A 13,930-nucleotide genomic window follows, 5' to 3' on the forward strand; every position below is an offset into this window, starting at 1 on the left:
TGTATCACTTAATCTTCTTGAGAACATTATGATGTTTGCCAATGTCCTGGTGGGGGAAAATGACTTACTAGGGAGTTAGCAAAGGAGGGGTTAAGTCTAGGTCTGGCTCACTCCAGTGTTCACATGCCTGCCTACTACCCTCATGGCCTCTCAGGAAGAACAAAACCAAAGTAAGGAACAACGAGGGAAGAGAGAAAGCCAAAGAATGTGGGAGAAAGAGAGGACGCTTGAGTGGCCTAGAATCAACTTTCCAATTTCAGGAGTATTGACTCAGCACCCCACATAGGTGGAAGAAGAATTCTCCTATACTGAAGGAGTCTGAGGGGTTGACTGCCCAAGTTGACTGTGGAAGCACTTGGGGTATATCCAAGACTTGTTTTTCTTGCATCTGTTGTCTCTTTTCATTGTGAAGAAATTTCTGAGAACTGTCACACTTATTACAACAAATGTCACTGAGATGAAAAACATTTGAATCCCTCATTTTAAGGAACAGGTTTTCTCATGTGCATAGTTTGCAAAATTCTTGAACACCATAAGCATTGGAGCAGTAGTTTGGAATTCAAAGGAAGGGTTCTTTTTGCCAGGTTAATGTTTCATCGGCAGGTCAGAAGTGCATGGGATTTCAAAATAAAGCAAGAGAGCGGCTAACGGAGCATCTCAAGATGACAGTTTCTTGGTGGAGTCACCATAATCCAGGACCCTTTCCTGGCTTTGCCCATTAAGGGATGTACTTTTGATAGTTTTCCTATGAGTGTTCAACCATTTGCAGAGTAATTCACAGTGACCAATCATTCATTTAAACAAGCGTTTGCTGAATACCTTTTGTGCTGAATACGTTCCTTTGAACCTTGTAGAACTTCTGCCCCTTTCTGTACCTGCTCTGTCCTTGAGGGACTGACGTTTATGGGCTGTACCAACCCTCAGGCTTTCCTTGGGTTCAATTTGTAAAAGGCACTAGCAGGAGAGGGGAGGGCAGGAGAGGGAAGTAGGGTTATTCATTCCGTAGTCGGGGCGTCTGCAGACTGTGACCTTCGATCCAAATCTAGTCTGCAATTTATTTCTATAAATAAAGTTTTATTGGCACACAGCCATGCCCATCCATTTAAGTATTGTCTATGGCTGCTTTTACTCTCCAGATGTCAGAGTTGGGTAACTGTGACACAGACGTAATGGTCTGCAAAGTCTAAAATATTAATTTTCTGTCCTTTACAGAATAAAGTTTATTGACCTCTGCCTTAGGTAACTCCCTCTCTGGGCAGGGTTATTGATTCCTTAGGCATCTCCATGCCTGTCAAAAGTCACCACTGTCAAGTGGCTCTCCTATAGCTTCAGCTACACCACAGCTAGAGCTCTTCCTGAGTTCCGGTAACTGTCTCTTCCCTGGCCCTATCAAGGCCTACAGGTATTCTCACTATTGCTAGTCCTGGGGTGCATCTCCATCTTTTGTTGCCCTCCTTTATCGCTGTACCCACTCTCTTAATGTCTCCTAATTTACCCCGTTGGAATTACAGAGAACCACAGATAAGTAAACAGCATGAGATTCTGGGAAAATGAACAATAATTGCCTGTTTCTTTAGCTAAACACTTGGCAGAGCACTTTGGCCATCATCTTGCTTTATCCTCATAATGAGCCCATGAAGTAGTTCCTATTATTTTCCTATTAGCAGGTAAGGAAACCAAGGCCTTTTTGAAAACTGAGTAACTTGTCCACGATTTCTACCTTGAGGGGGAAATGTAAGGATTCTGATCCAGGCTCTTAATCCTTAGGAGATAACAAAGCACAGATTGTGGTTCACTGTTCTTTTCAGGCTGGTGCTGCTGTCGAAATAAAGCTGAGATGGCTGATTTGGGCCATATCTTGAAGGAACTCACACGTTGTGTGAAAGACTTTGGGCTAAATAGTCTAGCCATGACACGCTAAACAGATGCGTGTTATCTCCTGGAAAAAAATTTTGAGTTCACGACTATCACGCTTGTTTAGCGATATGCACTTTTCAAAGTGTTTTCACAGCCTCATAACAAGTCCGTGAAGCCAGATGACAGTTCTTAGAACAGTTTTAGAGTCCAGCAAACTGAGACTGAGATGTAAATGTACTGTATCCACATCCAATGAATATTAAGAATCCATGCATATGTGACAAAGTCCAATGTTCTTTAAAGGTCCTGGCTAGGGCTTCCCTGGTGGCGCAGTGGTTGGGAGTCCGCCTGCTGGTGCGGGGGGCGCGGGTTCGTGCCCCGGTCCGGGAGGATCCCACATGCCGCGGAGCGGCTGGGCCCGTGAGCCATAGCTGCTGAGCCTGCGCGTCCGGAGCCTGTGCTCCGCAACGGGAGAGGCCACGACAGTGAGAGGCCCGCGTACCACAAAAAAAAAAAAAAAGTCCTGGCTAAATGGCCCTAGAGGGTCAGGGGGAAATGCATTTTGTGAAGACTAGCCTCAGCACCAGAGGCAGAAGAAACACTTGAAGTCCATCTGTGGTCTTCCTAGGGAATCAATGGCCAGAGGGTAGTATTCCCTTCCGTTTTGGTAACTTTCTCCAACACATACTTTTCTCATACCGCCACAGATGTGTTTAACTATTAAATGCTCATGTCAACGACCTTGAACCTAGAACATTTTTATAAACTCCACTCATATCTCCAATTACAGAGAAAATTAGAAGCTTCTCTGGAAGCTGGGGTTTTCCTCTGTATCTTTAGCTTTACACATGCCAAATCATATTCCTAATCACTCCTCCAAAGCCTTCCCTTCTTGCTATGTTTTACTGCACTGTTCTTGATATCACCAACTTCCCAATCACCACTTAGCGAAGCCTGAAACACCAAATTTGTTTCAGTTCTTCCTCTAGCCTGTTAGCCTTACCGGTGGTGTTGACTCTGTCCTTTTAAATCCCTTTACTATCACTTTTACTCAACCCCCTTCTATACACTATCTAGACCATATTCCCTTAAGCGCACGACTCTGATCATCTATCTCATTGACTTGAGCAAAAAGCCTCTGGGGTTACACACGTCATAAAAATGAAAATTCATTATTTAAATTAGTAAATTCATTAATGAATATTAATATTCATTGGATGTGGATACACAACACTTAATTTCTCAGTCTCAGTTTGCTGGACTCTAAAATGGCCTTAAGAACTGTCATCTGGGCTTCCCCGGTGGTGCAGTGGTTGAGAGTCTGCCTGCCAATGTAGGGAACACGGGTTCGAGCCCTAGTCTGGGAAGATCCCACATGCCGCGGAGCAACTGGGCCCGTGAGCCACAACTACTGAGCCTGAGCGTCTGGAGCCTGTGCTCCGCAACAAGAGAGGCCGCGATAGTGAGAGGCCCCGTGCACCGCGATGAAGAGTGGCTCCCGCTCGCCTCAACTAGAGGAAGCTCTCGCACAGAAATCAAGACCCAACACAGCCAAATAAATAAATAAATTTATTTTTAAAAAAAAAGAACTGTCACCTGACTTCACAGTATTGTTATGAGGATGTGAAAATGCTTTGAGAAGTGAATATCGCTAAACAAGCTTGATATACATGAAACGGAAACTTTTCTCCCAGGGGATACACGGATCTGTTGAGCGTGTAACGTCCGGACTATTTTCGTCCTTCTCCGTCTCCGCCTGTCTCCTGCTATGCACAGTTACAAACTTGGTCAATAACAGTCCTGGAAGGACGTGACGCCCCCAGCTAAGGACGTACGTAGGTCAGAGATCTAAAAGGCAGGAGGATTTTGGGGGAGGAGCAGGGGCAGGGCATGACCTAGCACCTGGCAGCGCCGCCGATTGGTGGAGGAGAAGGTTGTTCCCTCAGGGCGGGCGCTGATTGGCTGCGGAGGAAGAGGCATGACTTCCGAAGAAGTTGAGCAAACACCTCCTCCTCAGGGCCCCCATCCCAATTTCTGCTGGGAATTCGGATCCTACTCTGCCCGGACCCGGGAGCGCAGAGGCGGCGGGGACCGGACGAGGTGAGCGGGGGGAGGGTGCCCGGAGGGGGCTGAGCAGATGGGCTGTGGGCTCAGCCTGTGAGAAGGATTTGGAGGATCGCCGGCGGGGCTCTGCCAGTCCACCGGGCGGTGCGGGCTAGCTGTGCCTCCTCCTCCCCGCGCCGCTGGGGACCCGGGAGCTGGGACGAGCGTACGGAAGAGTGTGGCGAGCGTTTGGGCCTCCTCGCCAGGCCTCCCCGCCTAGCGTTTCTCTGCACGCGAGGGCTGGGAGGTGGGGCGCAGCGGGCGCGGCTCCGGAGTTTCTGTTTAGGAAGGAGAAGGCATATGGGATGGCAATTCGGATTTCTTTCTTGGCGAGGGCTGAGGTGGGGAGCGGTTGCTGGGGGGTAAAGCATTGGTATTGAAGCTGTAGAGCAAACCCTCTGTTAATTCTTGGACTGTGTGCTTATTTAGATAGGCAGCTGTGGGAGGTGGTTGACGGAGAGGGGGCCCTCCCCGGCCCCCCTCCGGTCCCCCCCCACCCCGATTTCTTTCGGCGCAGTTACTGGTTGACCTTTTCAGACCTGGCCTGCTTGACCAAATTCGTATCACAAACTTCCCCACCCTGCCCATGTGGGGCAGGCCAGTCTCTCTGAGCTGGAGACCAGCCCCCTCCGCCCCCGGAAGCTGCTGCCCCCAGTCCGTCCTCCAGCAGAGATAGGAGAAGTCGGATGCCTTGGATGTCAGCGTCATCTGAACTGCGGAGACCCCGCAGGGGCTGTGCGGGCCAATGGGAGCGTTTGCGCGGGGAGGGGGCGCGGTTAGAAGCAGTTATCTACCCTGTTTAATTCAGTGGGGCTAAATGGCTCGACTACTTCTGGAAGAAATATGCTTTTTAGGCACTGATTTTAGGAGAGCGGGAGTGGGTGTGGTGAGTGGGAGAGAGTGTGTTTAGTAACTCGAACAAAGATGAACATTTTTTTGATATTGTGGGTCGTCAGCTATCGGAATGTGGAAAAGACGTAGCTGTGATTACGCCGGCCTAGCTAGGCACAGGACCGAACCGTCACTGACTTTGACACGTGGCTTTCATATACTTTATATTGGAAGGAAAAAAAAAACCCAAGAAACCCATGGCACTTGGTGTGGACGCTTCTGTGTGTGTGTGTTTTGTAACTTGAACTCCACCCCTCCTTTTTTTTTTTTTGCTATAAAGCTGAGTGAACCTAGGGCCACACTACCTTCTAGCCATGTAACCTGGTGGCCGTTCTGCAAAATGAACTAGGACGACAATGGTTAAGCAAATGTCCCCCAGTGACTTTCCCACTTTCCAGAAACTCATATTTGTTATCGGTTTCACTTGTTACTGGTGACAGCGTCATCAGAATTTTTATTTATTTGTAATTGAAAAATTTCCCCCTTTACTAACTAATCCTCTATTTAATCATTAGCAGACTTTGGTTTAGGATTTTGGAAATGATCTTTGGTGTGTAACCAACGCCAATTTAACAAAAAAGTTTTCATTTTTCCAAATATTCTTTTTCTAATTTTCTCATAGAGATAACATTACAAACAGTGGCAAGTTTCTTTGATGAGGCCACAAAAAAAATTCTATGCAATTCATGGAATCACAGAGATGCTGTACATTTGGAATGGGAAATAACCAACAACATTATTACTGTGTTCCTAGAATTAAGGTGCAACCAGTTATAAGATGCATCCCCATTTTGGGGATGCTAAAATGTGAAAAAACATGTTTTAAATTTGGTGAAATATAGTATTAAAATCACTTATTTTTCTTGAACACTCATGCCTAAAGGGTGAAGGTAAAGAGAAGGCTTACTGGGCTTCTAAAGAAATAAGAAGGGGGAGGGATTAATATGGAGCCATTGTGAAGGCCTTCCCACAGTGTGACCCCGAGTGTGGGAAAGTGGTGTCTTCTGTCAGTGGAGATGGTTGTGCTCACCTTTTTTAAAAAATAAATTATTTATTAGTTTATTTTTGGCTGCATTGGGTGTTCGTTGCTGCACGTGGGCTTTCTCTAGTTGCGGCGAGCGGGGGCTACTCTTCGTTGTGATGTACAGGCTTCTCATTGTGGTGGCTTCTCTTGTTGCAGAGCATGGGCTCTAGGGCACTTGGGCTTCAGTAGTTGTGGCATGCGGGCTCAGTAGTTGTGGCGCACGAGCTTAGTTGCTCCGCGGCATGTGGGATCTTCCCGGACCAGGGCTTGAACCTGTGTCTCCTGCGTTGGCAGGCGGATTCTCAACCACTGCGTCACCAGGGAAGCCCCTGTGCTCACCTTTGAGGAGTGGGCAGGCTTGCAGCCTTTTTCTTAACATTTACTGAGTGTTTATGGCATGCAAGGCAGTGCTCAGCATTTTATGCCTATTAGTGCAAATAAACTTCACAATAGCTCTAAAAGGTAGATATTAGTATGATTCCCATTTTGCCGATGAGGCACAGACAGGTTAAATTACTCACCGAGGTCATAGAGTAAGTGGGAAGCTGAGGAATCTAGGCCATTTGCGGAGGAGAGGAGTCAGAATTCCTCTGAGGTACCCCCTCCTGTTTTAAGCTCTGGGCTCCTGGTCACTGCAGTTAATCCAGGTAATTTAAGTGAATATCCTGTCTTCCTCCATAGTGTTTTTGGTATTTTTGTTTCCCTGTTTACTGTACTTTAGCTGGATCTTCATGAGTCAGAGTGCCTATTTATGTTCTAAAATTCTAATGCTTTTGTAATCCACAGTGTCTAGTCATTACTATCCTTAATAGAATCAGTATATTAGAGCTGAAAAGGACTTTAGTATTATATTCCAGTCTGGATTAGGAACCTGAAGTCGGGTAAGGAGCCCCATATCTAGTTATATGTATCAGCAACCAGGTCTGGATTTTGCTACCATTTTTATTTGCATTTCAAAATATTCATCGGTCTATGAGATCTCAGCAAGAGATTAGATCTTTTGTGGGGCATTGTTGGGGGGATGGGAGATATGAGTCCCTGTTCTTATTCATTAGTCTATTTTGTTTTCTCTGCTACATTGGTCTTTATGACATTCATTTAAATTTGCTCATTTATTTCTTTATTCTTTTGCAAAACATTTGAGTTCTCCTATGGGGCAGTCACTGGGAATACAGAGATGAGGAAAACACAATTCATTTCTTCAAATAGTTTAGAGTTTAACAAAGAGACAGACAAATAAGCAGATAAACATTTTGGATCAGACTCCGATTCAGAACTAACTTTGCATTCCATCTCAGTGAAGCTACATTTGCGGGCTAGAGACCAGGAGACTCATAGGTCTTATGTCTTTGGATGACTTTGAGTAGCTTATAGGCTTGAGAGCGTATGAATATTCTTAGACCAGATTACTTAGCACTAATAAACACTCTCCAACTCTACTTGTTTTTACTTCTAGCTAACTATTTTGTAAGGAGTTTAATATTAAAAGAATATAGCTGTGCAACAGGAAATAAAAGTATGGAGGACAGTGTTGCTACGTGCTCAAGCCTAGTTCTAGCAAGCCTTGGGGTTGGGAGGTATTTGGATTAGTTCTAGGCCATCACTGTGTGTTCTATTAATTTGGAACTCTTTTGGACCTCTCCAGGGTTATTATGGTCTGGATGTCAAATATGTAGTGTAGGCCAAGACTCATGGCCATGCAGCTGCCTACCCTTATATACAGTACCAGGGCTTTCTGGGAAACCATGGCTTTTAAAATACACTTGCACTCTTTGAATAAACTGGAAGTGTGGCTATAAATCATTTGCATTTCTCACTCATTATTTATTTTAGTCAGCTCAAGATTACTCCATCCTTAGTGTCTCAATATTTAACCAAGATGTATGCCCGATCATTTGCAAATGACTTGGCATTGAGAAATCTCCCCATGTAATTGGATGGTTTTAGTGTGAGTCACTGAATTATGTTCTAGTGGAATTATTTCAAAGATCTAAAATATAAGGACAAAGAGCACATCTCTGACTTTGGGGGCTGAAGATAGATGATTTGGCCTTAAAATTTCTTTAATAATGAATTTGTAATCTTTTTTACATGTCTCAGTGGAAGCAACAGAAATTAGAAGGGGCCAAGCCTAACTCTTTTTTGTACTTAAGCTCTTGCATTTGCTTCCACATTGTTCTGGCTTTGGTAGGTGGTTTGTAGGTTTAAAAAGTTTTCTGTTTGGGTTGATAGTATGGAAAGGATTGAAGAGACTTAAAAGATTTTTGAACATTTGATGGAAGGATAAAAAGCTCTCTGTAGATCTCAGCTTTCTTCATCCACCCTACCACTCTAACCCGTGAAAACCAGCACAAATCAAGTACATTGTTTTCTGGCATAAGTACTACCTGAACAATAACAGATAAATGTAACCTAATCCGGTTACATTTAAAAGTTATACCAACCAAAGAGCAGACTGCTTTATTATGATTCATCCATAGATGCTTGGAAAATGCTGTTTATGAAACATGAGAAATCCCATATTTATATGAGGCATGCTACCTTCATTTGTATTATCTGGTTTTAGATTATCTTTTCTCCCATTCATTCTGACTCTAATATTCAGCTATAATTAGTGATTGATAAGTCACCAACAGATACTGATTGAGGTCATTTAATTAGATAAAATTGTTTCATCCTGCTCCTTTTGGATCTCATCAAAATGAGCAGGGGACTGGATTACTGCTTCTTTACAAGAAACTAACATCATGCTATGCATACCTTAAGTAACCCCAAATTTATTTTTAATTAAAGAAAGAAAATCAAAACACTTCTCCCATAATCAATGGGCAAATTATAGCTCATCAAGAAAATGTCTGGCTTTTATTATATTTTTATTAAAATATTAGAAAATATTCATTCTAGAAACAAATGACTAGCTACTACTATATTAATCTATGTAATTGTACAGAAAAACCAGTCTGTTTGTCATTTAAAAGGACCTTCCTAACTACATAAGAGGTCCTCTACCATTAAAGGTGGCTTTTCCTCAAATACAATCTTTCATAAATTCACCTCACAAAATCTTTTGTTCCTTCATGTTATTTAGGGTAATGATGTACAAAAATGACCATGGTTTATTTCATGGTCACTGAAAGAAAATAGTGGGCTATGTAGGGAGTGCCAAGCTCTGTCTATCTATCTGTCTATCTATCTCTCTACCTTTTTCTCTAGTGACCTTTTTTTTTTTTCTCATCTCTTGAAAAGGATAGAAAATACCAAGAACATGGGGCTTCCCTGGTGGCGCAGTGGTTGAGAATCCGCCTACCGATGCAGGGGTCACGGGTTCGTGCCCCGGTCCGGGAAGACCCCACATGCTGCGGAGCAGCTGGGCCCGTGAGCCATGGCCGCTGAGCCTGCGCGTCCGGAGCCTGTGCTTCGCAACGGGAGAGGCCACAACAGTGAGAGGCCCGCGTACCACAAAAAAAAAAAAAAAAAAAAAAAAAATACCAAGAACAATTAAGCATATTCCCCCTCCCCCCCCAATTCTCATGTGTGCATTACAAAGGTAGGTAATCTGCACAATAGGTAAATTAAAATTAATTCTGAAGTCTTCCCCCCACTAAAAAATGGAAAAGAAGTAAGGTGATATCATATAGTATGTTCTCCTATTGTTAGAGTCCATCCACTAATTGTCCTCCTATCTCAGTGCATCTGCACAATTCACTGCAACATTCCTATGACTTTTAGGGACATTTCAAACTCCTAATCAATCCTAGGTATGTGAAAATGTATACCATAGTGCTATTCTTGTTTTACAAAAACATAGAGAAGAATCTTTTAAAATTTTATTTTAATGCCATTTGAAACATTGGCCCTTCATGTGTTGAAGGGAAGACTGTTTAGAAATTGTCAGGGAAAGGGTCTTGTTCTCCAGCCCTGACTGTGTAACACTTCTCTTTCTCCCCTTATTTCTCACCTCCTCTTCCTCCCCCTTATTTTTCCTCTTTCCTTTCCTTCTCCTCTCCTTCTTCTCTTGCTTTTCCACATTCTCCTTGCTCATGTCAGAGGCTGTTATCAGCACGCAGCCCTGTCAAGTAACCTCACTTGAGCCAGTGAATAAGTCCGGAATCTTACTGCCTTGCTTCCACTTGAAGGCATTGCCAGAAATATACATGACATTTACTTCCTGATATTCTTGGAAAAGCCCATAAAATACAGGACAGGGAAGTCCAGAATAACCCACCTGGGCATTTCCATGAAATGTCAGACACCTGCGGTGCCATACCTCAGAGTAATTCAGAAATTCTCACCGTTACATATTTCTTGATGACCTGAGAATGAAATGAATGGTGGTCCCAGAAAGTTTTATGCTGAGACCAAGTTTCAAGGTTCAAGCAATTACTCACATAATCAGAACTGCTATAATCATCTTTTTTCTAAGCATCCAGAAACTTAGAATTTACCTTGGCAGGGACTCAGGAAGGATTTTTGGTGACACATAGAAAGGGGTTGATGGAGGCACCCCATGCTGTGGGAGAACTAATAATATGCCATATGGATCTGATTTATTTCTAAATTGAGCTGGCATGAGTAACGTGTCAGATGTACGAGGTGTGGATCTGCAGGCTTTGGCAAAGAAGAGAAAATCCTGAGTGTTGAATATTAACCTAGGGATTCTGCTTCTGCTTAAAAGCAACAGCTCTAGTTGGATTTCACTTCAGTTTCTTCATCTGTAAAATGGGGCTAATAATAGTATCTACTTAATACGATTTTTGCAAGGAGGAAATGAAATAATGTCTGTAAAGTGCTCAGCATAGTGCTTGGCATATAATGTTAAATCAATGGTAACTATTGTTCTATTTCTTTAAAAACAAAATGTCAGGAATTGTGATTCAAGAATTCCCTACAAAAAGTGAAAGTGAAAGTAGCTTCCCAAATAAAACTCAGAAAGCCAGCCTCGGCTACTTTACTTTCTTGGCTCCCGAGGAAGGTCTGCCTCTGCAAAAATGTATGTGTGTATTACATGAGTGTATGTCTCTCCTCCCACGCTGTACCCCGACTCCAGGCCAAGGAGGTGTGGTCCTGGAGGAGAAGGAAGAAGAGGAGGAGGAGGGAGTATTGCTGAGAAAGGGGAAGCTGTGGTTATAAATCAAGCTTGGGCGGAGGAGAGAGACTGAATTATGTGGACAAGTTTCCTAATCTTTGTGCCAAGAACTGCTACAAAGTATAGAGGATTAGGGTCACTTGGTCAACTATGGTATGTGAGATGCAGCCCCTGCTGGGAAGATGGGACTGTTTCTGGGCTTCTCAGTGTGTTTAGAAGACTCATTTGTCTTTGGAATTGATTTCATTTACAAACATAGGGATTCAAGTTCTATGGGACGTTGAAGATTTTCCTTTGGCTTGGGGGAGAATAAATGTTATGGGCTTGGGCTTGGATTTGGGTTTAGCAAAGTCTCTTTTAAAAACGAAACTATATACATAAACCAAAAAGTTAGATAAAGTATATAACAGACTTTTACTGAAATGTCGGTCATCTGTATTTTGGCCTGAGTAAAAGTTAGCCTGAACTTCTTATGATTGGCATGTTCATTTGCTGTGTGCAGTGTTTTCTCTCTCTGCCCCTTTTCTTCCTAAAGCCTTCTTAGCCGAACTCTTTGCTGTTTGCTTTATTCTTTTAGTCTGCGTTGTGAGTTATCCTACAAGTTTTCTATCTAGGGTGATAAGTATTTTGCCCCCAGGAAATAGTACTTGTACATTCCATTGTTGGACAAAACTTCCCTGTCTGTAAGGTGGGTCTGATTTAGAGATTGTAGTCTGATGTAACAGAAATGTGTTCCATAAGAATTGTGCTATATGCTAGGGAATTTCTAGAAGATGTAAAATCGTTTAGTCTCTATATTTTGATGCCAACCTTAAACATAGAAAACTAAGGTTCAGCATCCAAATGACCAGCAAATTATCATCTGAAATGGCTTCTGACTACTAAATTTATGTAACCATTTGAAGAGGCACAGAATACTGTTTGATACTTATGCTTTAAAATTTTCTGTAAAATTTATTCTGTGCTGACACAGAGTAAGCCCCTTGTAAATCTTTCTTACTTGAATTAATGAATAGAGTTACAGAATCTGGAATAGCAGTTAGAAAACTGAGACAGGTCTGGGTTTAATATAATAGCAGGGGGAGGTGTTCTGGTAGAGGAAACTCTGGAAAGGGGAAGAGCATGTTTGTTTGTTTGTTTTGGCTGCATTGGGTCTTTGTTGCTGCGCGTGGGCTTTCTCTAGTTGCTGTGAGCGTGGGCTACTCTTCGTTGCGGTGTGCGGGCTTCTCAGTGCGGTGGCTTCTCTTGTTGCAGAGCAGGGGCTCTAGACGCGTGGGCTTCTGTAGTTGTAGCATGCGGGCTCAGTCGTTGTGGCTCACGTGCTCTAGAGTGCAGGCTCAGTAGTTGTGGCGCATGGGCTTAGTTGCTCTGCGACATGTGGGATCTTCCCGGACCAGGGCTCGAACCCGTGTCCCCTGCATTGGCACTGGCAGGCGGATTCTTAACGACTGCGCCACCAGGGAAGCCCGAGAAGAGAATGTTTAGAGGAACAACAGGGTCAGTGAAGCGAGGCTGGGGGTGTCAGGTGCTTCTTCAGCTTCTAACACCTGTGATGAAAAATATGTTTTTTTGTTTTCTTAAATTTCCAATCTTCCAGGACCAATGCTTTTATAAAATTCAATACCAGTGAATTACTAGAAAAATTATCCTATCATATAAAGGTTTCTAAGTGCTTACTTTCTATTTCTGTACATATCTCATTGTGGACCAGTACAAAGCAGTTCACTGACTGACAACAGACTGTAAAACACACTTTGAGTAGAACTAGTTTAGGAAATGGTCAGAGATGAAACTTGAAAGAGGTTGGAGCTAGACTGTCAAGGGTCTTGTACATTATGAAAGGATTCTAAACTTTATATCATCAAAATTGGCATAAATTATCTTCCTGTATTTGCATTGTAGATTAACTTGCTTAAAACTTTTGTGCTGAATGTGTTTGATAAAACATACATTAAAAAAATGATTTCAGCTTAGCAGATGTTGATTAGTGTCCCATAAGTTGCTTGGGACATTTTTTTTTTTTTGGAAGTAACTTCGTTTGTGGAAGTTTGGGTTTGTTTGGGTAAAGGAACAGCATCCGAATGACCAGCAAATTATCATCATATCATCCAGGTTTTCCCTCTCCCTTCTTCATCTTGAATCTGTTATCACCTGAGTTGGTTGGATTTTACAGCAGATTTCTCAGGAGACCAGAACTGACCTGTGAGCCTTCTTGCCTTTTGTTGTCCTGCTCTTACAATTTCTTTACAGTCACCAGGTTTCAAGATGCTGAGAATACCTAGGACCAAACTGGGCGGGCTGGGCCTCAGCCTCTCCAGGCTTCACTACAAGGCGGTGATGGCGTTGAGGCGGGAGGATGTGAATGCCTGGGAGAGGCGGGCTCCCCTGGCTCCCCGGCACATCAAAGGAATCACCAATCTGGGGTACAAGGTCTTAATACAGCCTTCCAATCGGCGGGCCATTCACGATAAGGTAAATATTTCCAATTTTTAAAAATAAGTGGGACTGAAATGACCCTGTGTATGAAAAATAGGGAGCATCTGAGTGAAGATAAAATGTTTGCTAGTGTCACTTAAAGACCACATGACAATATTTCTCTACTTCGGTTATAATGAGATTATATAGTTACAAGATTTCTAGTTAGCATCCTTTCTTGAGCCCAGAATTTAGCCAATAAGTATTATTTTCGCCCCATTCCATGCTTTCTTCCAGCTGAGAGATAAAAGGATTGCTTTTAGGAGATGACATCCTTCAGTGATTCTCTCCTTCATGTGTGACCCTGGTTCTAGGACTGGAAAGACAAAGGTCTGCAGGAAATGCTTCACTGAGTAGTTTGTTCATGAGTGTTTACCTTGCCAGCCACCAGGTGAAGCCCCTCAGATTCATCATTCTGTTTATTCTTCACAAGAATCTTCTTATGACATAGGTTTGCCTTTTATTTTAGATACATGCACGTGTTTTTCCTTTCC

The 13,930-nt window shown here is 43.2% G+C and overlaps 1 protein-coding gene across 6 annotated transcripts in view; it reads left to right on the forward strand.

Moving 5' to 3' along the window:
• Positions 1 to 3,686: 3,686 nt before the first annotated feature.
• Positions 3,687 to 13,930, forward strand: part of AASS (aminoadipate-semialdehyde synthase) — a 76,548-nt gene continuing 66,304 nt past the window's right edge. For 3 of the 6 annotated variants that reach the window (XR_010842127.1, XM_067042277.1, XM_059073885.2), the window contains exons 1-2: positions 3,807 to 3,957; positions 13,212 to 13,433. Coding sequence is in view for 4 of the 6 variants with exons in the window: in XM_067042277.1 (XP_066898378.1) it covers positions 13,227 to 13,433 (207 nt within the window). In the remaining 2 variants the exon portion in view is untranslated. Of the gene's footprint in view, positions 3,958 to 10,820; positions 11,115 to 13,211; positions 13,434 to 13,930 lie in introns of those variants that run through there. The other 3 variants (XM_067042274.1, XM_067042276.1, XM_067042275.1) reach the window with 3 other exon arrangements.

This window comes from Kogia breviceps, chromosome 9 (assembly GCF_026419965.1).
Source record: "Kogia breviceps isolate mKogBre1 chromosome 9, mKogBre1 haplotype 1, whole genome shotgun sequence".
NCBI lineage: Eukaryota > Metazoa > Chordata > Mammalia > Artiodactyla > Physeteridae > Kogia > Kogia breviceps.